Genomic DNA, 23,207 nt, shown 5'->3' with positions numbered 1-23,207 from the left:
CATCTCAAGGCACTTTCCAGTTCAACCAGATCATCCAGTCAGATTGATTGAAAGTTTTCTGTCTAAGGAAAACCAGTTTATTGCATCGACTGCATCCATAGCAATATCCGCCTGACATTCGATCTACTAGACTACAATCATTTAATTGAAGATGAAAGTTTTATTTTATTTTTAGATTTCTTTAAAGCCTTTGATACCATTGAACACAAATTCATGTTCCGCACCTTAGAATTATTTGGCTTTGGATCAAAATTTTTAAATTTTAAATAAAGAGTGTGATCTCACTGCCGCATGGCATCTCCTTTAGAATCTCTATTAATAAAGGCATTAAACAGGGATGTCCTATTTCTCCTTTACTCTTCATCGCCGCAGCAGAGATGTTATCCATCCTTATTAAAAATGCAGATTTTGAGAACCTCAGTGTTTCAGGCAATAAAATCGCCATAACCCAACTAGCCGATGATACGGCCGTATTCATGAAAAACAGCAATCAAATACCAAAAATCCTCCAATCAATAGAATCAAATAGTTTTACTCCAAGGATTCTGGTCTGAGATTAAACTTAAAAAAATTTGAAATGTTACCGATACACGACTCGTCCCAGACGACCGTTTATAACATCCTGTTAAATCTTTTGTGAAATATTTTCACATCACCAAAGATAATAAATCACTGGAAAAACTAAACTGTTGGAATATTTTAGATAAACATATCAATTTTTGGTCGAACTTTCCTTACAAAAATGGAATGTCTCTCAATATTTATCTATCCAGCTTATTCCATATCCCTTCCTAAACCTGCAATTAAAGCTATAAATCAAATTAACTTCAACTTTATCTGGAAAAACAAGACGCACTACATTAGAAAGGAGCAAAGGTTAAAGAGTATAATGATGGAGGTCTTAAAGCGATAGACTTTGAATGTTTAGACGGAATGATTAAATGAATTGGCTCAAATCTTTTCTGAAAAATGAAAATAGTTTTTGGTTTCATATCCCCTCCAAATTATTTATAGAATTAGGAGGAATTAACTTCCTCCTTAAATGTGATTTTGATCCTAAGAAACTTCCTGTTAAACTTTCTTCTTTTCATCAACGCGTCTTACTTTATTGGAAACTAATATTTAAGCATAATTTTAGTCGTCATAACACCCCACTATGGAACTCCCGATATGTCCTATTCAGGAACAAGTCTTTATTTTACAAGAGCTGGCTAGAAAGTGGTATACAGTCGATAATGCACATTCCTGATGACAAAGAAATGTTTTACCTTTTGAAACTCTTTGCTCTAAATTCAAAATAAATAACAGAAAACAATATAATATATTAATCAAAGCCCTTCCTCAGCCTCTGATCATAATGTCATACAAACTGCTGCTAAACCATGTCCAGGTAAAACTTCCCTCTCTGTTACTCAGCGCTCAGTCTGTTATTGATAAAAAGCTGACCAACAATGTCAGACGTAGTTTGTTTGTCAAGGAATTTCATCCCGATACATCTCACAGAAACCTAATCTCCAAGCATTTTCCAAAAGAGAAAGTGGGAAAACTGCGGAATAAATATCTACAGTTTCCTGTTGCTCCAAAGGTTAAAGTCCATTTCAAAATAATCACTGACATTTATTCTTCAAAGGAATTTCTGAGGCTCCGTTTTGGTTTTTGAAGAAAATGATTGCACCTTCTGTGAATGCGAAACTAAGCCTGTTGGTCGCCTCTTTTTCGACTGTCTGTACGTGAAAGCTTTCTGGGAAGATTTCTGCTTCTGGTGTTTGTCTAAAATTGATTCTCCTTCTCATCTGGAATGTTTTGTTTGGAATAGAAATGACAGATAACCTGCAGGACCGAGCCTTTAATGTTTTACTCATGATGGGGACATTTTTCATTCACAAAAACAAGCCAAACTTCAACGTTTTTCTTAAAGAACTTTGTTTGTATTTTCAATCACTTAATCACTTAAACCCCTAGCTATTATTATTTTGTTTTATTTATTTATTTAATTTATTTATTTTTCATATCTTCTATGCCCCGTCGTTCTTAAAGTTATACTTTCACCTATAATTGTCCAATGTTTCACCAGCTGTTGTATATCTATGCTTGATGTTTGATTAATTCTGTAATGTTACACGGTATTGCCAATAAAGCATTAAAAACAAGGGGAAAAAAGTGGTGGAGTCTGTCTGAACAGCAGCGCCCTCTGCTGGAGGGAAGCTAGATGAGCGAGCAGCGAAGCGGGGCGGGGCGGAGCGGCTTCGGTTCTCCGATGGGCAGCATCCTGCAGGAGCGCTCCGCGGAGCGGGGCTCCATCACGGACAGAGGATGGAGGAGGAAAGCTTCTAGAAGCAGCAGCAGAACCGCTGGGTGGGTTCCGGGTTCTGAGGGGGCGGCCATCTTTATTCCTCTGCTGGGATCAGATGATTGCTTTGTTTTTCTCTGCAGGACCAACATGGGAAGGAGGCAGCAACAAAGGAGGTCTCCTCAGCCGCAGAGTCCGAACCAGAGGGAGGAGAACCAGGAGCAGGTGGGTCTGGACTGGACCGGAACCAAAGGTCCACATGATGAGCATCAGCGGAGGGAAACCTGTCCAGGGGGAACCTCAGTCCAGGTTCCTCCTCCTCCTCCATGCAGCCTAATGGAGGAGATCAAACAGATTCATCCTCTTCAGGAACATCAGCGGTGGCGGCCGCTAGGGGGCGCCATGCGGCCTGGGGAAAATGGAGGGAAAACAAGAAAAACAGAAACAAAAATTAAATCTGTTTGTATCATTATTATTACAGCGGCGTAATAGGGCCATTCAAAGACGAAAAAAAATTGAATTAAAATTTTTGAGTGTAAAGTGACATTTTTACAAGAATAATATAAGAAACATGGAAACAGGTAGCAAATGTATGACGATAAACAGGCTAATTTAAGAGAAAGAACATGGTAATTTACGCAATCACAAAAATGCATATTTAGAAGGAAACAGTTGAAAACTTATGAGACTAAAACCAGATTGATAAGAGAAAAAAAAATTCTATCTGAAAAACTCACATGAAGAGAAAAGAAAATTAGGAGAAATGTATTTATTTATTTATTACTTTGTCGTTGGCGCTCAGACCTCGGCAGGAAACATAGCGCTGAATTTTGATAGATCTGCATGAACAGGAGAAAAGAACAGGGCTGCCCCCCCCCCCCCCTCCAGGCCTGAAACAGGTGGTGGAGTGGAGATAGATGGAGTTGGTCAGTCTGTAGACTGCTGGTTGGAGAGACGGTCTGCTGAGCTTTATGGGGAGATCCAGTGGACTGCATGAGCTGATACTAGAGCTTCACTCAGGGACCTGGAAGATGGAAGTCCTGCTGGATAACACAGGATGAGAGAACCTGTCCATGGTGAGCAAGCATGGGGCGACAGTGGAGAGGAAAAACTCCTCGTTGGAAGAAACCTCTGGCAGAACCAGGCTCAACATGGCGGTCTTCTGCTGGACCGGTGGAGATAACTCAAGGGCAGACGATTTGTGGATGTGAGGCCTTTTAAGATGAACTCTGGATGCTGATTGGCTTTCGTGGAGGCATGGTTGAAAGCTGATTGGCTGTCGCAGGTGGATGAAGGCGAGCAATCAGTTTATTCAGTTGAACCTCCGCTTATAGGTTCCTTTTATTCTATAAACATGCAAATTTATTGTATCATTGATTTTTACTTTAAAACCTTCCATTAGGGCCATTGTACCGAAAGCACATTTGCAGGTATTTTCTGTATCATACTTTAATATTTATTAGATTATTTCATTGTTCCGAAATTTAATTCTTGCAAATTTGTTTATTCTTTCTCCTATTTTGTTCCTGCTTTTTCATTAAATTGCTACTTTATATCTTTTTGTAAATTTGCTTGTTTGTTGTCGTAAAAATGCCAATTTAAACTCAGCAATTTAAATGCCATTCATGTTTGAATGGCCCTAATACGCCATCAGATTCTCATAAAGTAAAATCTAATTATTTAGTACCTGTTTGTTATGAAATATAGTTAGTAATAAAAAATCCGAGAAAGTTTGAGGCTCTTCCTGTCAAACTGATGAAGTTTATTCTGATGCTGAACAATCAGACCTGATCAGGGACAGAAACACCCAGAAAGCTTCTTCTAATTCTCCATCAGCCATATTTCCATGTTTTAATATATCAGCAGGATGATGCTCCTTTTGCTGATGATCCCTCCTCCTTCTGTCCTCCATCTCACCTCCACCTCTCCTCCATTCCTCCTTTGTTCCTCCTTCATCCCTCCTCCACCTCTCCTTCATCACGCCTCCGTCCCTCCTGCATCCCACCTTCACCTCTCCTCCTTCTCTCCTCCATCCCTCCTCCATCTCTCCTTTGTTCCTCCTCCACCTCTCCTCCATCCCTCCTCCTTCTCTCCTTTGTTCCTCCTCCACCTCTCCTCCATCCCTCCTCCTTCTCTCCTCCATCTCTCCACCATTTCTCCTCCATCCCTCCTCCATTTCTCCTCCACCTCTCCTCCATCCCTCCTCCTTCTCTCCTCCATCCCTCCTCCTTCTCTCATCCATCTCTCCACCATTTCTCCTCCACCTCTCCTCCATCCCTCCTCCTTCTCTCCTCCATCCCTCCTCCACCTCTCCTCCACCTCTCCTCCATCCCTCCTCCTTCTCTCCTCCATCCCTCCTCCTTCTCTCATCCATCTCTCCACCATTTCTCCTCCATCCCTCCTCCTTCTCTCCTTTGTTCCTCCTCCACCTCTCCTCCATCCCTCCTCCTTCTCTCCTCCATCTCTCCACCATTTCTCCTCCATCCCTCCTCCATTTCTCCTCCACCTCTCCTCCACCTCTCCTCCATCCCTCCTCCTTCTCTCCTCCATCCCTCCTCCTTCTCTCATCCATCTCTCCACCATTTCTCCTCCACCTCTCCTCCATCCCTCCTCCTTCTCTCCTCCATCCCTCCTCCACCTCTCCTCCACCTCTCCTCCATCCCTCCTCCTTCTCTCCTCCATCTCTCCACCATTTCTCCTCCATCCCTCCTCCATTTCTCCTCCACCTCTCCTCCACCTCTCCTCCATCCCTCCTCCTTCTCTCCTCCATCCCTCCTCCTTCTCTCCTCCTTCTGTCCTCCATCTCACCTCCACCTCTCCTCCATTCCTCCTTTGTTCCTCCTTCATCCCTCCTCCACCTCTCCTTCATCACGCCTCCGTCCCTCCTGCATCCCACCTTCACCTCTCCTCCTTCTCTCCTCCATCCCTCCTCCATCTCTCCTTTGTTCCTCCTCCACCTCTCCTCCATCCCTCCTCCTTCTCTCCTCCACCTCTCCTCCACCTCTCCTCCATCCCTCCTCCTTCTCTCCTCCATCCCTCCTCCTTCTCTCATCCATCTCTCCTCCATTTCTCCTCCACCTCTCCTCCATTTCTCCTCCACCTCTCCTCCACCTCTCCTCCATCCCTCCTCCTTCTCTCCTCCATCCCTCCTCCTTCTCTCCTCCATCTCTCCACCATTTCTCCTCCATCCCTCCTCCTTCTCTCCTTTGTTCCTCCACCATCTCTCCTCCCTCCCTCCTCCATCCCTCCTCCACCTCTCCACCATCTCTCCTCCCTCCCTCCTCCATCCCTCCTCCACCTCTCCACCATCTCTCCTCCCTCCCTCCTCCATCCCTCCTTCACCCCTCCTCCATCTCTCCATCCACAGACAGTGGCGAGAAGGAAGCGGCGGTCCCGGTCCAACCCGTCCTCCAGCAGTGGTGCTGAGCTCAGGTGAGAACAGAGCTGGAGCGTTTGTTGTCATGGCGACGTGTTTGATGGACATAATCAGACTTCCTGTTTCCTGCAGACGAAGCGGTCGTCCTGACTGCGGCGGACAGAAGCTGAAGGCGTCATCAGCTGAGAGGGGCGTCCACAGGAATTGCACCCCCCCAGGCCGCGCCCCGCCACCCTGCAGCCCCAACCAGACGGACAGCGACACGGACCTGTCCGAGTCTGAGAGACCACACTCCTCCCCCTGTCGCTGTCCGCCCCCCCAACTGCAGCTCAGGCCCGAGGTCATGGAGGAGGACCAGCCTGCCCTCCAGCGCCAGAGGGTGAGAGGGCGGCGCCGGGGGGGGGGCGGACTTTCCAGACTTCCTCCCTCCACCTTTCAACTCCTGGAGCCTTGGCCAGCTGGCCGTCTTCTACAACATGGAGGGCCGGGGAGCCCTGGGGCCCCGACCTGTGGGACCTTTGGAGAGGTACCTGGAGAGACTGCTGCATCTAGAGTGGTACCAGATCCAGACGGTTCAGGCGGAGCGGGAGGTGGGCGGAGTCACAGCGGCCTGTCAGAGGGCCGGGGCCCCGTCCCGCCTCAGCTCCCCTAAATGCATCCTCCACTGCCCGCGGGCCCTCCCCTTCCTGTGCGGTTCCGTTTGCGCTCTGTGCCCAGCGCCGGATCGCAGCAGGGGACTGGCACCACTTCCTAAACGGAGCTACAGCGAGAGCCGAGTCCGCTCCGGCAGCCCCAGCAGGTCCAGCAGCTACTTACGGAGGATGCAGGCCTCAGGAAACATGCGCCATCCCATGGGGATGGCTGCCAGGGCCGGGTCGGCCCCCACGGCAGGGGGCCCCCGGCAGAAGACAGACGGAGGCCAGACGGAACAGAGCCGGACCAAGGCTGAACGAACAGGAAGTCAAACCGGACACCGTCGCTGCCATCATAGATAAATTGCCCCACCGCCCAGAGCTGTCCAAACAGCAGGCGGGAAGAGCCCCTCCCTGCCGAACCAGAGCTATCACTGCCAATCTATTTACAGAGTTCTACGTTTATAAATCCGATTGAGCTGCTGACCAACAGGACATCAGAGGATCCAGGTTGGTCTTCCAGGTTCTCAGGAGGATCTCTGCAGTCAGCCCCCCCCCCCCCCCCCCTCCAGCGCTGCTCAGACCCTCAGAACTTTACCTCATCACTCCTGAATGTAGCTCATTCCATTAAATGAATGCCATTCCCACAGCATGATGCTGCCACCACCGTGCTTCACCAGCACGTCCAGGTGGACGTCCAGGTCCTGGTAGGTCTGCAGAGGCTCCATTGTGTGAGAAGATAATGCGGCGTTGAACCGAAGCCCGCCCGTCTGCTGGTCTCCATGAGCCTCTGAGGCGTGAATATTCTGTCCAACTAAAGGACACTTTTATTGAGCTGAAATGTTTTTTTTTTTTTTTTTATTTTGTAAAAACGATTAAAGAATATCTATCTTTTTTAATGAGTCGTCTTTTTTAGTGTTGCACTGATGCCATTTTTTGGCCCCGATACCTGGCTGTGCATTATTGGTCGATACCAATACCATCTGTTTGAAATTGATCTGTGTGTGTTTATATGAAGAACTGCAGACTACTGGGATGTAAAATAATTGCCATCATGGCTTTATCAAGCTGCTGCCTACCTTTGAGAATCAGGAAAAAGACTAAAACAAATACAATCCATTTTTTATTGCCTACCTGGAATGGGTGACAATAGTTAAACTTTTGGCTCTTAAAATGTTATCGGTGTGCTATTTGTTGCTACTCGCTGATACCGATGCCACCATTTCAGTGCTGGATCGGCGCCCCGCCCGATACTGGTGGCGCAACACCAGTCATTTTATTAAATTTCTACTGAATGTTTGAAAATAAAAACAAAGCTGTAGCAGAAGGAGGAGATGTGTGTCTTTGGGTGTTTATATCTGTGAAATATAGTGTAAAAAAAGGTCAGAATGAAATCCAAACATCACAGGTAGTTATGTTGCGGCTCTGTTTTTCAATTTTATGGCAATAATTCCAATACAATAAACCAAGGCTGTAATCAGGAGACGTTCCTTCCTTCTCTGTCAGTTCTTAGCCACTGAGGGGCCAAACAGGAACATGTTCAGGAAATTCTTCTTTCTATTGAGACACATTCTTATCGAGCGCCGTTTGTACAGTTAGGCAGTCAAACATTGGGAGCAATATTTATGGTTATTTTGCGAGTTTTAAGAGAAAAATAAGGGGTTGATTTTTCCAAGACCATCGGCCACTACACAGCCACTCCGGGGGCAGCATCTGCCGGCAGTGGCCACCATCGGCCACTCCAGTGGCAGGCTCGCGACTCCCAGGTTTTGGTGGCTGCAGAAGCCGGTTTTCGTTAAATAACTTATTTTCTTTTTTTAGTTCTTCTTGCCGTTTTTTGGCAAATACCTTATTTATTCATTTTTTTTTTTTATTTTTCTTTTTCTTGCCGTTGCGGTGGCTGCTTAGTGGCGGCTGCCGTTCCATCATGTAAATGTGACATTATAAAAGTTTCCATGTAGTTTACTAAGCAATAACATCACAATATAAAAAAAAATAAAAAATACATTTTAATACAGTTTATTAAGCAATATCATCACAAAACAAAACAAAATAAAGAATACATTTTAATACAGTTTATTAAGCAATAACATCACAATATAAAAAAAAACCAATCTAGTTAGAACTACTATAAATAAGGTATTTGCCGAAAAACGGCAAGAAAAATACCAAAAAAATAATTAAATACCAAAAAAAGTAATTAAAAAAACTACATGAAAAAATAATTTAGTGGCTGCGGCCAGTAATACGCCGTGCCATTTGCTGACGAGCCACCGGAACTGCTGCAACGAGCCAACGGGCCACCGGAACTGCTGCAACGAGCCAACAGGCCACCGGAACTGCTGCAACGAGCCAACGGGCCACCGGAACTGCTGCAACGAGCCAACGGGCCACCGGAACTGCTGCAATGCAGCCACTGCCACGAATTGAGCTCGGCCCTGCTGTCATTTTTTCAGTGAGAAATTGCTGACAAATTAAAAAAATTTAGCTGATTTTTAGCTAGCACCAAGCTAGCTAAATATTTTGTTAAATAAATATTCAGCTTGAAGCTCAACAAACTAAATTTAACAATCTAAATAAACTTTACAAAATAAATAAAACATTTTTAGCTAAATATCTATATACAGTTTGGAAAATAAAATCACTTAAAATAAATCTAAATATTGTTGCTAATTTTGACTGCTTAGCTTTCCAGTAGGCAGCCCATAGATTGATCAAATTGAAGCAGCTTTTTAACCTTTAAGCATTTGTTCAACACGGCTTTCCTTATTCCCACATTTCTATATTAAACTTTTAATTATCTGATCTTAAATGTCCCATTTATCATCACTTTGACTGATCTGTTTCATGCTTCTCAAATGAATTGTTTCCATATATAATATTGGTCGCTTAGACTCCACCAGTAAACTGCCCTATGATGCACTGATATAAGGCGCTGAATTCAATGGCACACCACACTTTTCAGATTTTCATTAGTAATTTTTTAGAAAATAAATCATCAATTTCCCTCCGGTCTACGACATAAATTCAAAACAAAACAGAGAACTGTGTTGAAAACTTTCCAAAATCAGATTTTATTATTTTAAAATGTTTCCAGCAGCTCTTAGAGTGATAGAAATTAAGCCTTAATTAAATTATCATCAGGTTTAACGAGGTGGTTGGTCAGATTAAAAGTACATTTTAATCATAGCAACCTTTAGACAGGCTTTAAACATACCTCGGATTTTTAGTTTGTTTTATTTTTTTCTACTGTAAGAAAGCTGAACCTCATGATCGAAAAGATGTGGCGGGTCCATTACCACCATGGTCCGGTAGATGGCGGTAATGAGCCACCACGCTCGTCTCACCGGAAGGTTCCTCTCTGCTGTTTTATTTTCCGACCGGACGTGTTTTGGTGAAACACCAGCATCATGGAGCCAGCAGCCTCTCAGCGTGTTTTGCAGTATTTAACAGAAGTGGAAGAAGCTGCAGAGGATGTTCTCACCACTAAACAACAGGTAGCAGAACACTCCGCTTTGTTTAAAAAAATATAAATATCAATAATATACCGGCGGATGTCTGGGGGACAGTGATTGGCCTAGATGTTATGAATGATGGCGTACCATAAATGATCACTTATGAACAGTTTAGTTTGTGCCTTCAAGTCGTTTCTCATAGGAAGACGTTACCTGTAAAAAGAAAATGGCGTTCCCCTTTAAGTGGGATACACCACGCTTAAAAATCTGCAAAACCCCCGAAGGTCATTGACTCTCCCACCACAGTCTCCTAAAATCCTGTGGGAAACACTGATACCATGTGTACAGGTGCTGGTCATAAAATTAGAATATCATGAAAAAGTAGATTGATTTCAGTAATTCCATTTAAAAAGTGAAACTTGTATATTATATTCATACATTACATACAAACTCATATATTTCAGATGTTTATTTTGTTTAATTTTGATGATTACAAATGACAACAAATGAAAATCTCAAATTCATCATATCAGAAAATTAGAATATTGTGAAAAGGTTCAAAATTGATGGCCCCTGGTGCCACACTCTAATCAGCTAATTAACTCAAACCACCTGCAAAAGCCTTTAAATGGTCTTTCAGTCTAGTTCTATAGGCTACACAATCATGGGGAAGACTGCTGACTTGACAGTTGTCCAAAAGACGACCATCGACACCTTGCACAAGGAGGGCAAGACACAAAAGGTCATCGCTAAAGAGGCTGGCTGTTCACAGAGCTCAGTGTCCAAGCACATTAATAGAGAGGCGAAGGGAAGGAAAAGATGTGGTCGAAAAAAGTGTACAAGCAAGAGAGATAACCGCACCCTGGAGAGGATTGTGAAACAAAACCCCTTCAAAAATGTGGGGGAGATTCACAAAGAGTGGACTGCAGCTGGAGTGAGTGCTTCAAGAACCACCACACACAGACGTATGAAAGACATGGGTTTCTGCTGTCGCATTCCTTGTGTCAAGCCACTCTTGAACCACAGACAGCGTCAGAAGCGTCTTGCCTGGGCTAAAGAGAAACAGGACTGGACTGCTGGTGAGTGGTCCAAAGTCATGTTCTCTGATGAAAGTAAATTTTGCATTTCCTTTGGAAATCAAGGTCCCAGAGTCTGGAGGAAAAGAAGAGAGGCACTTCATCCACGTTGCTTGAAGTCCAGTGTAAAGTTTCCACAGTCAGTGATGGTTTGGGGTGCCATGTCATCTGCTGGTGTTGGTCCATTGTGTTTTCTGAGGTCCAGGGTCAACGCAGCCACATACCAGGAAGTTTTAGAGCACTTCATGCTTCCTGCAGCTGACCAACTTTTTGGAGATGCAGATTTCATTTTCCAACAGGACTTGGCACCTGCACACAGTGCCAAAGCTACCAGTACCTGGTTGAAGGACCATGGTATCCCTGTTCTTAATTGGCCAGCAAACTCTCCTGACCTTAACCCCATAGAAAATCTATGGGGTATTGTGAAGAAGAAGATGCAATACACCAGACCCAACAATTCAGAAGAGCTAAAAGCCACTATTAGAGCAACCTGGGCTATCATAACACCTGAGCAGTGCCACAGACTGATCGACTCCATGCCACGCCGCATTGCTGCAGTAATACAGGCCAAAGGAGGCCCAACTAAATACTGAGTGCTGTACATGCTCATACTTTTCATGTTCATACTTTTCAGTTGGCCAACATTTCTATAAATCCTTTGTTTTTATTGGTCTTCAGTAATATTCTAATTTTCTGATATGATGAATTTGAGATTTTCATTTGTTGTCATTTGTAATCATCAAAATTAAACAAAATAAACATCTGAAATATATGAGTTTGTATGTAATGTATGAATATAATATACAAGTTTCACTTTTTAAATGGAATTACTGAAATCAATCTACTTTTTCATGATATTCTAATTTTATGACCAGCACCTGTATGTGTGTGTGTGTGTGTGTATATATATATATATATACACACACACACACATTTACATTTGTTCAGTGCTGCACTTTAAGTAATGGAAATGTCATGAAAGCTAGGCAAAAAAAAATGTCAACAATAAAAGTTGTCTAAGCCAACAGGAGAGACTGAATGGTAATCGGGAGCTTAACTTCCTGTCTGAGATGCTCAGCTTCTATGTTGATGTTTCAGATCATAGACCTGGATCTGAAGAGGAACCAGAACCGGGAGGCGCTGAGCGCTCTGAAACACGAGGTGTCCGATTCAGGTGAGTCTTCTTCATGGCAGAGCGCCGTTCTCCAGGTTCAGACACGCTCCTGGCTCATCTATCCTCAGGAACGGTCCACAGTCTGATGTTTGTCGTTTGCAGAAAAAGTCAAGGTCTGCTTCGGAAATATGTTCATCAAATTCCCCAAATCCAAAACCAGAGAGATGATCCAGAGAGGTGAGCTTTTCCACACAAAAACGATCCAAATTTAATGGGAAAGGAAATCTAAACGTTGTTTTTCTCATCTGTAGATCAGGAGCAGCTGGACAAGGAGATCAGTGACCTACGCAAAGCGCTGAAAGCAAAGGCCAACAGCCTCAACGAGATGCAAGGTATGAGAAACTGAACCGTCGTTTGGATGCGAGTCGCCGCTCCTTAGGGGAAAACGCCTACTCAGAGCGTTTAGTGCCACACGTTTGACAGCATCGCTCCATAGCCGGACTTCCACCCACAGATGAAAATAAATCCCAAGTCATTATTTTAGACTAGACAGATGATGCAGATGTGTTTTATCTACATTTTTATAAACTTGTATTATGAACCAAATCCTGAATTATTTTCTATTTTGATTATATTTATTTTCCCTTCCTATTGACAATAAGTTAATAACCCACATCAGATGCAGTAACCCATTGGAGACCTGAAGAGGGCGCCACATATGCAAGATTTTGACAAACCTGCAATAAATTGTCCCAAAAAAAAGCCTGAGAAACAAGTAAGGAGTTCCAATCCAGTGTCTGCGTCCTGCGAAGATTCGTCTTCCGATGACGTCATAGCACGGCGCCGAGGTCTGGTCGAATTCCAAGGCTCCTCCTTATGCGGCTGAAAAATGCGTCCTTATTTTCCCCCGTTTTGAAGGACAGGTCCACTGTGTCCTCCGCAGCCTTGAGTATCCCATGATTCATTGCGGGACCAAGCAAGCCAGCTGCTCCGTGCTCAGAGGAAAAAGGGAAATGGCGCCGAAGTCCGTGAATAGTTCCGTCTGAAATGATTGAAAGTTGTTTTAAAGTCGTAGGAAGTCATATTTAAATGTCAAATCATTCTGGCTTAAACATGTATATTAATGTACTCTTATCAGATCATATTGTCCAAAAATAGAGAAAATTTATATAAAAAAAAAAAAATCCTGTCTTAAAATCTGTTTCCGTTATCTTCTGCAGGCCAGTTAGTTCTACGTCAGCCTGAACACCTAAATTCGGCCAATCATATATCAACGGTCACCTGTTAATCAAATGTTTTCGGTCATAGCATCTTGATTCATGCAGTTGAAATCAGAATCCTTTCCTTTCCCATTGAGTTGCGTCCCAGTGTTCACTGGGATGGACGTCTGTGTCTTCAGCAGGCGTAGAGCTAACAGAACTGGCAGCGTTGCGAGGCAAGGGCTCAAACATGAACCTGCTAGCACTAAGTTGCTAACTGGTTAGCCAGATGCTTCCTAGAAACCGGCTACAACCAAACTTGCTTGCAAACCTTCCGTCACAATAATCCCGCTCACGAATCACATTCACTTTATTCACTGGTGTAAAGTCGTGCAGCGCTCGGGAGAATTGGGAAATGCAACGTTTGGAACAGCCGCTTCCCTCCGACTTTAATGGTTACTGAGTCAGATATGTGGCGGAAATGTTTGGTTTATTAAGAGGTTTTATCTGTCCCTGTAAAAATGGGTTTTCCTGATATTTAAGGTCAGATTCCAACATCTCTGCAGGGTGGGGGACTATCAATCTGATATCTGAGACCACGGTACTGCTGCTAAAGCTCCTCAGAAACGTTATCAGCATCCAGAGCAGCAGTGAGAAGTTCAGGGTCCATTATTGGACAAGATGACATTTCGCCGCCTACAGCTTACAACAGTGAAATGAACATTTCCATTTAAAGTGCAGCAGTGATCAGAATGTAGGAGAGTCATGGTGCAAAAGGTATTGATATGGAAAGGTTCCGTTCAGTGCTGCTGACCATGCCCTCATTCTTTCCCCGCTTTTTGTGTCAACTGTTGCTAGGCAACAGAGCGTACAGGCGGTAAAAGCCAGAGAAGGCTGGACCTGTTTGAATTTTCACAGACCTCGAAGGATCCAGGCAGGTAGAGCGGGTCCTTAAAGGACACAGCCTCTGGAATCAAACGCAGTCAGAGAGCAAGATCCCATATTAGAGCTAATCAGCAAACAAAGGTTGATTTAGGGGGAGTCGCCCTTTAAGTGAATAATAGATCAGCAGAACAACCACGAGTTTATTGGCTGCTGCTGACAATGTTTAGCTTTTAACAAAACATGAAGGAGTGTGAAGGTGGAGTTCACACATTTAATGAAGACCTTTCAGCTCATTTTATTCTGCATTTTCTCTTTTTAAAATGTATCTTTAATTAGTTGTTTTCTGATTCTTTATGGCGAACAGGTTTTAATGAAGTAAATTTGTCAGAAAGCATGTTCACATCTCCATGACAACCAAGACGGTTTGTCTCAAGAAAAAAACTTTGTTTTGCCTCCAAGTATTCAAACCCTAAGAGAAGCTCAGCTGGTGAGCTTGTCCCCCATTTTGGCGCCCCCTGCAGATCAACGAGGGGCTAAAATGTTTGAAGGAATCGGTCGTTTTCCTGGTTTTAGGTTATTTGCTGGTTTCTCCCTGGAGGCCCAGTGAGGAAGTAGCTCCAGATGGTTCCCATCACACCCGGGTACGGAGGAGGCTGTGTGATGCTGTGGGCAGCCCAAGCTGTGACATTTATGAGCAGAAGTCTGATGAGAGGGTGTTGACTCCTGCTTTAATGTCATCCTCTCATCAGACCGGTCTGCATGATGCCAGCTGGCCGTAAACGACCAGAAGAAGAAGGATAACCGTGTTTTCTTCTGTCTGCTTCCAGGAAACCCTGAGCTGCGAGGCTACAGTCTGTCCCCACTGTCTGCCCAAGAGCTTAAAGCCATCAACAGCCTCCTGAAGAGATGACCTGCAGACTCCAGTCGGCCACATTATTGGGAAATATCCAACCTCTCAGATGAGGCTGAGGGGAAAAGATAAACTTTGTCCAGAAGGTGGCAGTACAGAGCAAGTGGAGGTGTCCTCCACTCAGTCATGCATGTACAACCAGAGCTCCTGATGTCCTAGAAGGAGAGGCTGACTCCTCCACGCCTCCTCAGCCCAGCTGGGGTCCCATCCTCCACCCGGTCTGGACAGCCGCACCCAACAGACCCTCAATTGGGATTCAACGGAACCCACCCAATGTCTCCATGATTGAATAAAAACCTGGATCTGGTGATGGAGTCGATTCATCTGTCAGATCTGCTGGATTATTTTCACTGTTTGTTGATCTGAACCTGGATTAAGATAAAAACACGTTGTTGTCTAAATGACTAAATGTACGTCAATAAACGGGATTAAATGGGAGATTTGTTCCTTCTTGTCAATTTAAACATTCAGCACCTTCCAAAAGTATTCATGCCCCTTAAACGTTTCCAAACATGAACGATTCAATGTTTGGTTTATTTATAGAGATTTTTTAACAGGGCAAAATGGCAGCGTTCCCGCTCAGCTTGGCGCTCCACCAGATCCGGCCGCTACACGCAGATTACATGGGAATCCTTCGCTCCGCGTTCGGCTGAACGTACCTTTCCGCTCCATACCAGAGGGGGGCAGTAATGCTCCTCTCTGTGTGCGGATCGATGTTACCGACTCGTTGTAGCTCCTCCTCCCATGGATCCACAGCGGAGCTCCATCCAGGAGTTTCAGGCTGAATCCAGCTTTACAGACGTCACTAAGATGATGCTAATCAGATTAGGATTAGTGTTTGGTGGTAGAACTATTGAATGGTTAATGAGGCATCTAGAAGCCAAACTGTGGTGATGCTGCGTTGATTCTGTCTCACAGAATACTGACACCTGCTGGACATTTAAAGAAACTACAGGCAGCTGATTGGACTAAACTGAAATGTTTTGATGACCTATCTAAGGGGTCGGTAACCCAAACTGCTCAAAGAGCCATATTGGAACAAAAACCAAAAAAATAAACCTGTCTGGAGCCGCAAAAATGTAAAAGTCTTATATAAGCGAGGCTTATATAAGACTTTTCCTTCATTGCAGCCAAACTAGCAGCAGCAGTGGAGTTTGGAGATAAAATCTGCTTCTTAAATCTATCTTTTCTCTCCTCTAATTTATCCAGAAGTTCTGCAATCACACTTTTTCTCTCCCCCCCCAGCTTGGTGGTGGGCTGCAGATTTAGCCTTCCCTGGAAAAGTCTTTCCTAATGACTCTTTATTTTTGGCCAACCTCTCCTTCCAAAGCAAACATGGAGGCAATCCTTCCTCTTTGATAATGAAAGCAAATGATTCGCTCTTTTCTTCTTTGAATCCTCTTTCCTCATCAGCTATCTTCTTTTTTTCCCCATTGGGATCCATAGTTAGAGACTCACCTGCAGCTGTGTTAGCCTGGCAGCGCGCTGCAATGGTTGCAAGTTATGACCACTGATCTCTATGGCTATGAGGCTGATTATTGTTTACATTTATTTATTATACAAATGTTTACAGCATTGGAAAACATCTTTTTTGTTTGACCTCCTGCACACCATATAAAAAAAAATAGATTTTCATAAATCTTTGAAAAAGCTCCAGCAAGCCGCAAGGGGGCGCTTAAGAGCCGCATGCGGCTCCGGAATCGCCGGTTGCCGACCCCTGACCTGATACAATGATATCGTTCAAGTTATTGTAGGTTATATTGTATTATTTCACATCTATGTTTAAAAAGAAAAAATATATATGTATTTCATCGCTGTTAATGGACCCATCTCTGATTTAAAGGAATAGTACACCCAAAACATGATTAGCCTTCATTTTCTACTCACCCCCATGCTGAACAACACTCTGGAGTACTTTTTTGATATCTCAAATGCATCTAGAGATCTGGGAGGCTTCTTGCTGTCTGCTGACATTCAAATAATGGAGGTCTATGGCGCCCGAGGCAGAGGGGTCCATAAAAGTCCACAAAAAACGTGTCAATATTCCTCCATACTGCTCGTCCAATGTATTCCAAGTGTCCTGAGTGGGTAGCGTCCATAATTTACTCGAAACAAAGTCATTTAGAATGTTTTTAGAGCATAAACAGTAGTGTATAGGATTTCCTAAAAGCGCGTTCACGAGTCTACGGAAACCGCGGCAGACCAAACCAGATGAAAGTGCGCATTCAGCTCGGCAAAGAATTCATGCTCTTCCTCAACACTGAAGTCCTCAGACATTTTTCTTTCGTTGTTTCTTTCTTTGCACAGGTAAACAGCACATTTCTTCTTCTACGCTTGCATTATCGGCAGAGCAGACGCTGAATGCGCACTTTCATCTGGTTTGGTCTGCCGCGGTTTCCGTAGACTCGTGAACGCGCTTTCAGGAAATCCTATACACTACTGTTTATGCTCTAAAAACATTCTAAATGACTTCGTTTCGAGTAAATTCTGGACGCTACCCACTCAGGACACTTGGAATACATTGGACGAGCAGTATGGAGGAATATTGACACGTTTTTTGTGGACTTTTATGGACCTTTCTGCCTCGGGCGCCATAGACCTCCATTATTTGAATGTCAGCAGACAGCAAGAAGCCTCCCAGATCTCCAGATGCATTTGAGATATCAAAAAAGTACTCCAGAGTGTTGTTCAGCATGGGGGGGAGTAGAAAATGAAGGCTAATCATGTTTTGGGTGTACTATTCCTTTAAGCTCTGTGCTCAGCATGTGTCACACAGAGAACATGTGTCACTACCCCATGTGTGTTGACCTTTGACCCTACCAACAGTCCTACATAGTGGCCAGATTATTGGGTCCAACCTCTCAGACGAGGCTGAGGGGAAAAGATAAACTTTGTCCAGAAGGTGGCAGAACAGAGCAAGTGGAGGTGTCCTCCACTCAGTCATGCATGTACAAAATGTTTAGACGTTTTATTTTGAAATAAAACCTTTAATCCAACCTAAGTTTGGCTGCTTTGACAGAATGAAGGAAGTTAAACAGTTTATTTCCTCCAGTCAGACTGAATTAGACCTGCTCTGTTCCCAGTTTCTCTGACTTGTTGACACAAACACCCTGAGGCGGTGGCACCGGGGGCCGGTGGGACAGGTGCAGGGCCTGTGTCATGGTGTTGCGTGCCGCCGTTCTAAGAACTGCTGTGATGAGTTCATGAGTCAAACAATGGGAACCTGTGGATTGGCTCAAAAGTCAGACACTGATGACTTATCCTGCAAGCATCTTGTTTACTTCTGAATAGCTGAAGGGACTAAATAACCCTGGTAAAAAAAAGTACAGACTGATCCATGGGCCCGATCCGGACCCGGCCCACCCCCATAATCTCTGCAGCTGCAGCATTTCTAGTATCACACTCTATGTGTGTGTGTGTGTGTGTGTGTGCACATCCGTCCTTACCTCCCAGTGGCCGGATCTGACAGACAGAACATCCGAGTCAGAGGATCCAGGTTTTATGACACCCGGAGAGAAGCTGCATCTGCTTATTTTGTGTCCCAAATAAAAACTGGCCTCATTCTGTGACTAACGTAGCGACTTTCTGATGATTGCGGATATTTTGGTTTAATCACAGGTGAGAATCTTTTAAACGTCTCATCAGTCAATGACAATGGCGTAACGCCACAACGGTAGGCCCCTGAGCAACATTATCTGTGCGGGCCCCATATGAAGTACAACACACCCCCACCCCCACCGAAATGTGCCCCATACATACACAGTCCATCATTTCATCATTCTTCACCTTCACTAGACATGGATATACACTCACCGGCCACTTTATAAGGTACCCCATGCTAGTAACGGGTTGGACCCCCTTTTGCCTTCAGAACTGCCTCAATTCTTGGTGGCATAGATACAACAAGGTGCTGGAAGCATTCCTCAGGGAGTTTGGTCCATATTGACATGATGGCATCACACAGTTGGCTGGACATCCATGATGCGAATCTCCCGTTCCACCACATCCCAAAGATGCTCTATTGGATTGAGATCTGGTGACTGTGGAGGCCATTTGAGTACAGTGAACTCATTGTCATGTTCAAGAAACCAGTCTGAGATGATTCCAGCTTTATGACATGGCGCATTATCCTGCTGAAAGTAGCCATCAGAAGTTGGGTACATTGTGGTCATAAAGGGATGGACATGGTCAGCAACAATACTCAGGTAGGCTGTGGCGTTGCAACGATGCTCAATTGGTACCAAGGGGCCCAAAGAGTGCCAAGAAAATATTCCCCACACCATGACACCACCACCGCCAGCCTGAACCGTTGATACAAGGCAGGATGGATCCATGCTTTCATGTTGTAGACGCCAAATTCTGACCCTACCATCCGAAATCGAGACTCATCAGACCAGGCAACGTTTTTCCAATCTTCTATTGTCCAATTTCCATGAGCTTGTGCAAATTGTAGCCTCAGTTTCCTGTTCTTAGCTGAAAGGAGTGGCCCCCGGTGTGGTCTTCTGCTGCTGTAGCCCATCTGCCTCAAAGTTCCACGTACTGTGCGTTCAGAGATGCTCTTCTGCCCACCTTGGTTGTAACGGGTGATTATTTGAGTCACTGTTGCCCTTCTATCAGCTCCAACCAGTCTGGCCATTCTCCTCTGACCTCTGGCATCAACGAGGCATTTCCGCCCACAGAACTGCCGCTCACTGGATGTTTTTTCTTTTTCGGACCATTCTCTGTAAACCCTAGAGATGGTTGTGCGTGAAAATCCCAGTAGATCAGCAGTTTCTGAAATACTCAGACCAGCCCTTCTGGCACCAACAATCATGCCACGTTCAAAGTCACTCAAATCACCTTTCTTCCCCATACTGATGCTCGCTTTGAACTGCAGGAGATTGTCTTGACCATGTCTACATGCCTAAATGCACTGAGTTGCCGCCATGTGATTGGCTGCTTAGAAATTAAGTGTTAACGAGCAGTTGGACAGGTGTACCTAATAAAGTGGCCGGTGAGTGTACTTTAGTATATTCTGCTGTAAAGTGAATCTTATCGGGCTACCTTGAGTTTCACAGCCCCCTCCTCACCCACACTCTCTCCATTATTCTCCTGGTCTCAACCTTTACTCACTGCAGCAGCAACATCCTCCTCTCCCTCTTTGGTTCTTCCAAAGAATGTGTTTATTTTGGGAATTTTTTTTCCGTTCTTCCAGCAGCTCTTCTTTGCTTTTTCTTTTCTGGAATCCGCTTAAGTTCCTCTTCTTGGTATCCACCGTCGCTAAAACATTGTGCGTAACGGTTATGGTTTAAATCTACGCTCTGGATTCCCCATAATTCCAAGTCGCGTTGTAAAAAATAAAATACTTAAATACATTGTTCTTTTAAGGTCTTTATTGCAGTTTGAAACATTTTATATGATTGTATTTTTTACCAACCATCTAATGAACTATACGCAGTTATTAACATAGTAATTAAAAGTACCACTGTCTGCTTTGCTATTGGTGTCGTGTTTAAACGGCTCACAATACAGTCTGGTCTATCGGTTTAGTATCAGGTGGGTTGAAGAGGAATTCTTTGCACCATTACATCTGCAAAGAGACGTCCTAGTCTACAATTGCGTAGGGGGCCACCAGATGTCAGTGACGGGGCCCCTAAGAGGTTGGGGGCCGTAAGCAACTGCAGTCTCTGCTTACCGATAGTTACGCGGTTGATCCTTGATGTCAACACTGATGGATCGTCAGATTATAAGTACGTTTTAAAAACAGTCAACCAGACTAACTTAATCCATGAGATTGGGTTTTAATATTATCAATGGTTAAATTACAAATATGAAAGTCTAAACATAAAAGAAAAGACAAAGAATTGTTTTTTTTATTTTTTGGAAGGCGCCACCATGTTGCAGAACTCCAGGCTGTGATATACCAGGGTTAATGGATGCTTTGGCTAGCAGCTATAGTTAGTGGATAAACCGGCTCTGGTTAGGAAACTCCTCTAGATCCTCTGGAGACAATTTCATGAAGAATTCTGCTTTATGGGCATGCAGGTGGCAGTCGTTAGCACGCATGACCCATGTACGGAGGCCGACCCGTACGGGTTGAATCCGGCCTGTGGTCCTCCCCCTCTCTCATACCACCTGTCCAGTCAGCCTACTGTCAGAAATACCATCCACTAGTGCTGTAAAATAAAAAAAAAGAATGATTTATATAGTGAGGAAGATTATAGGGAATAGTGAGCATCCTCTTCATTGTTTTCAGTCAGAGGCTGATCCAGATTCAATGCAACACAGACCTCTACAGATCCTTCCTGCCTACAGCATCAGCACCTATAAAAAGGCCTGAAATGATAAGTGGTTAATTGGGACACTTCAGTGACAAAATACTCCACACAAAACTCCACACATTTCCCCTTCCAGCTGTGCAGATATAAATCGGAGGGATCTCGAATCTGTAGCTGGATCATTTGAAATGCAAAAACCTTTTAGGGAAGCAAACAGTGACTTTTCCTTCTTAGGAGTTGGCAGCACTGAGCAGCCATATTGCATCCAGATGAGGATCATGGTGCCAAAGCTGCCCAGTGCTGGTCAGGAGGTCGTGTACGGTGTCTGTGAAGGGACAGGAGTGTAATGACTTCTCTGCAGTCATACTGGTGTTTAAACTGGGATGAAAGGCGATCCTGGAGCTTCCTGCCGCAGCCAGCCGAACATCTGAGTTATCGGCATGACAACACACCATCCACACACTAACAGGAAGTGAAGCTTTTCCCCATTCAATGGAGTAACGACAACAACCAGCAAGATGGCCTGATGTGGATGATCTTGGTAACCATGGTAACCCCGCTGGTCAGTCAGCGGTGGGAAAAATAGCTCACATTCATTCTTATTCATTATTACTAACAATTTATGTTTTTCAGTGTGCGTGGGTGTGTTTCTTTATTGTATGAGTGATATGTAGAATAACAGCTTTATAAAAGTTTATACATTTTTCATGGTAAAATTCCTGCAACTTCCGGCTTTTTACGGCTAAATGCTTTATTTTGACAGACATTATACAGGCTGTAGTCTGACAGTAAAAGTAACCAGAAATGTGTGTTTATTCATAACTACACTGGATCTCAGGATTGATAGTGGGATCAGATTTATTTCTTTCAGATCTACAGTTAGTTTGATCTTAGGCATCCGCTGGAGGAGTTTGCATCAGACTGGCTTTAGGTAGCAATGGAAGGTTACACAGAAAGATCTGATTCAGAAAAGACGAGGCTCCTTCATTTACATCAAAGCCATCAGCTCTTTTTAAATCTTTCTTAAGGATTGCAGCTTAATCCCATGGAGACGTGGATCTCCGTAGCTGCAGGTCTTTGTTGTGTTCATCTCCAGCTGGATGCTAACATTAACACAGGACATGATCCGACATGCAGACTAATCAAATAACTGTTTATTTTCCAAGCTGTAATTTTCACTCTACTGGTTTTTCTGCAGCTCATCTGAAGTGTTTATAAAAACTAACACGGAAAAAATGGCAGGAAATCTGGAATCATTTTATAAATGACATAAAATTCAATAAAAAAATGATTTTCCAATTATCTTCACATTTGTTTAAAGTCTCCATCACACTGCTATTTGGCTTAGCACAGAAGCTTTAAACTATGAGAGTCGTGGGGCCCAGGTGTCCCCACGCCCCCTGAAGGAGAAGTCTTTACCTGTGTCGTCAATGTTCATCTGTCCAGAGCACAGGATTATACTCTGACTTGTTTCTGCTTACCCAAAACTCAGCAGTTCACAGTTCCTGAAAATGCTGAATTTGACTCCACCTCCTCTGTGTAAAGTGTCAAGCTATAGCCTATTGAAAATATTCTCCCCCCCCCCCCAAAAAAAAAAAATAGCTTGAAAAAACAGAACAAAACAAAAAAATCCAAACAAAACCTGTTCTAACATCCCCAGAAACAGTCCATGACTGGTCCTTGGTGGACCCTTGTTTGCTCATTGATTGGTCCTTGGTTGACCCTTGTTTGCTCATTGATTGGTCCTTGCTTGATCCTTGAATAGTCCTTGGCTGGACCCCACTTTCCTTGGATGGTCCATGGCTGGTCCTTTGCTGGTCCTTGGTTGGTTCCTGGCTAGTCTTTGGTTGGTCCATGGCTGGTCCTTGGTTGGTACTTGGTTGGCCCTTAGCTGCTCCTAGATGGGTCCTTGGTTGATCCTTTGCTGGTCCTTGGTTAGTCCTTGGCTGGTCTCCACTTTCCTTGGACGGTCCATGGCGGGTCCTTGGTTGGTCCTTGGCTGGTCTTTGGCTG

At 44.2% G+C, this 23,207-nt stretch overlaps 2 protein-coding genes across 2 annotated transcripts; both read left to right on the top strand.

The window, feature by feature from the left end:
- Positions 1 to 2,191: 2,191 nt before the first annotated feature.
- LOC119772596 (protein FAM217B-like) lies at positions 2,192 to 6,859 on the top strand. Its single transcript, XM_038269055.1, is given in 5 exon segments — positions 2,192 to 2,355; positions 2,434 to 2,515; positions 5,658 to 5,722; positions 5,799 to 6,075; positions 6,077 to 6,859. Coding segments are annotated over 5 exon segments (1,155 nt in total). The 5' UTR covers positions 2,192 to 2,209; the 3' UTR covers positions 6,662 to 6,859.
- Positions 6,860 to 9,660: 2,801 nt separating this feature from the next.
- On the top strand, positions 9,661 to 15,375 carry pdrg1 (p53 and DNA-damage regulated 1). Its single transcript, XM_038269053.1, has 5 exons — positions 9,661 to 9,795; positions 11,928 to 12,003; positions 12,106 to 12,180; positions 12,255 to 12,335; positions 14,855 to 15,375. The coding sequence occupies exons 1-5, from the start codon at positions 9,709 to 9,711 to the stop codon at positions 14,935 to 14,937; spliced, it is 402 nt and encodes a 133-aa protein (XP_038124981.1). The 5' UTR covers positions 9,661 to 9,708; the 3' UTR covers positions 14,938 to 15,375.
- The last annotated feature ends 7,832 nt before the right edge of the window (positions 15,376 to 23,207 follow it).

Source organism: Cyprinodon tularosa, unplaced genomic scaffold, assembly GCF_016077235.1.
Source record: "Cyprinodon tularosa strain WSP-4 unplaced genomic scaffold, ASM1607723v1 ctg719, whole genome shotgun sequence".
Lineage (NCBI taxonomy): Eukaryota > Metazoa > Chordata > Actinopteri > Cyprinodontiformes > Cyprinodontidae > Cyprinodon > Cyprinodon tularosa.
The sequence above is the reverse complement of the archived record's forward strand: the minus strand, read 5'-3'. Positions and strand labels throughout refer to the sequence as shown.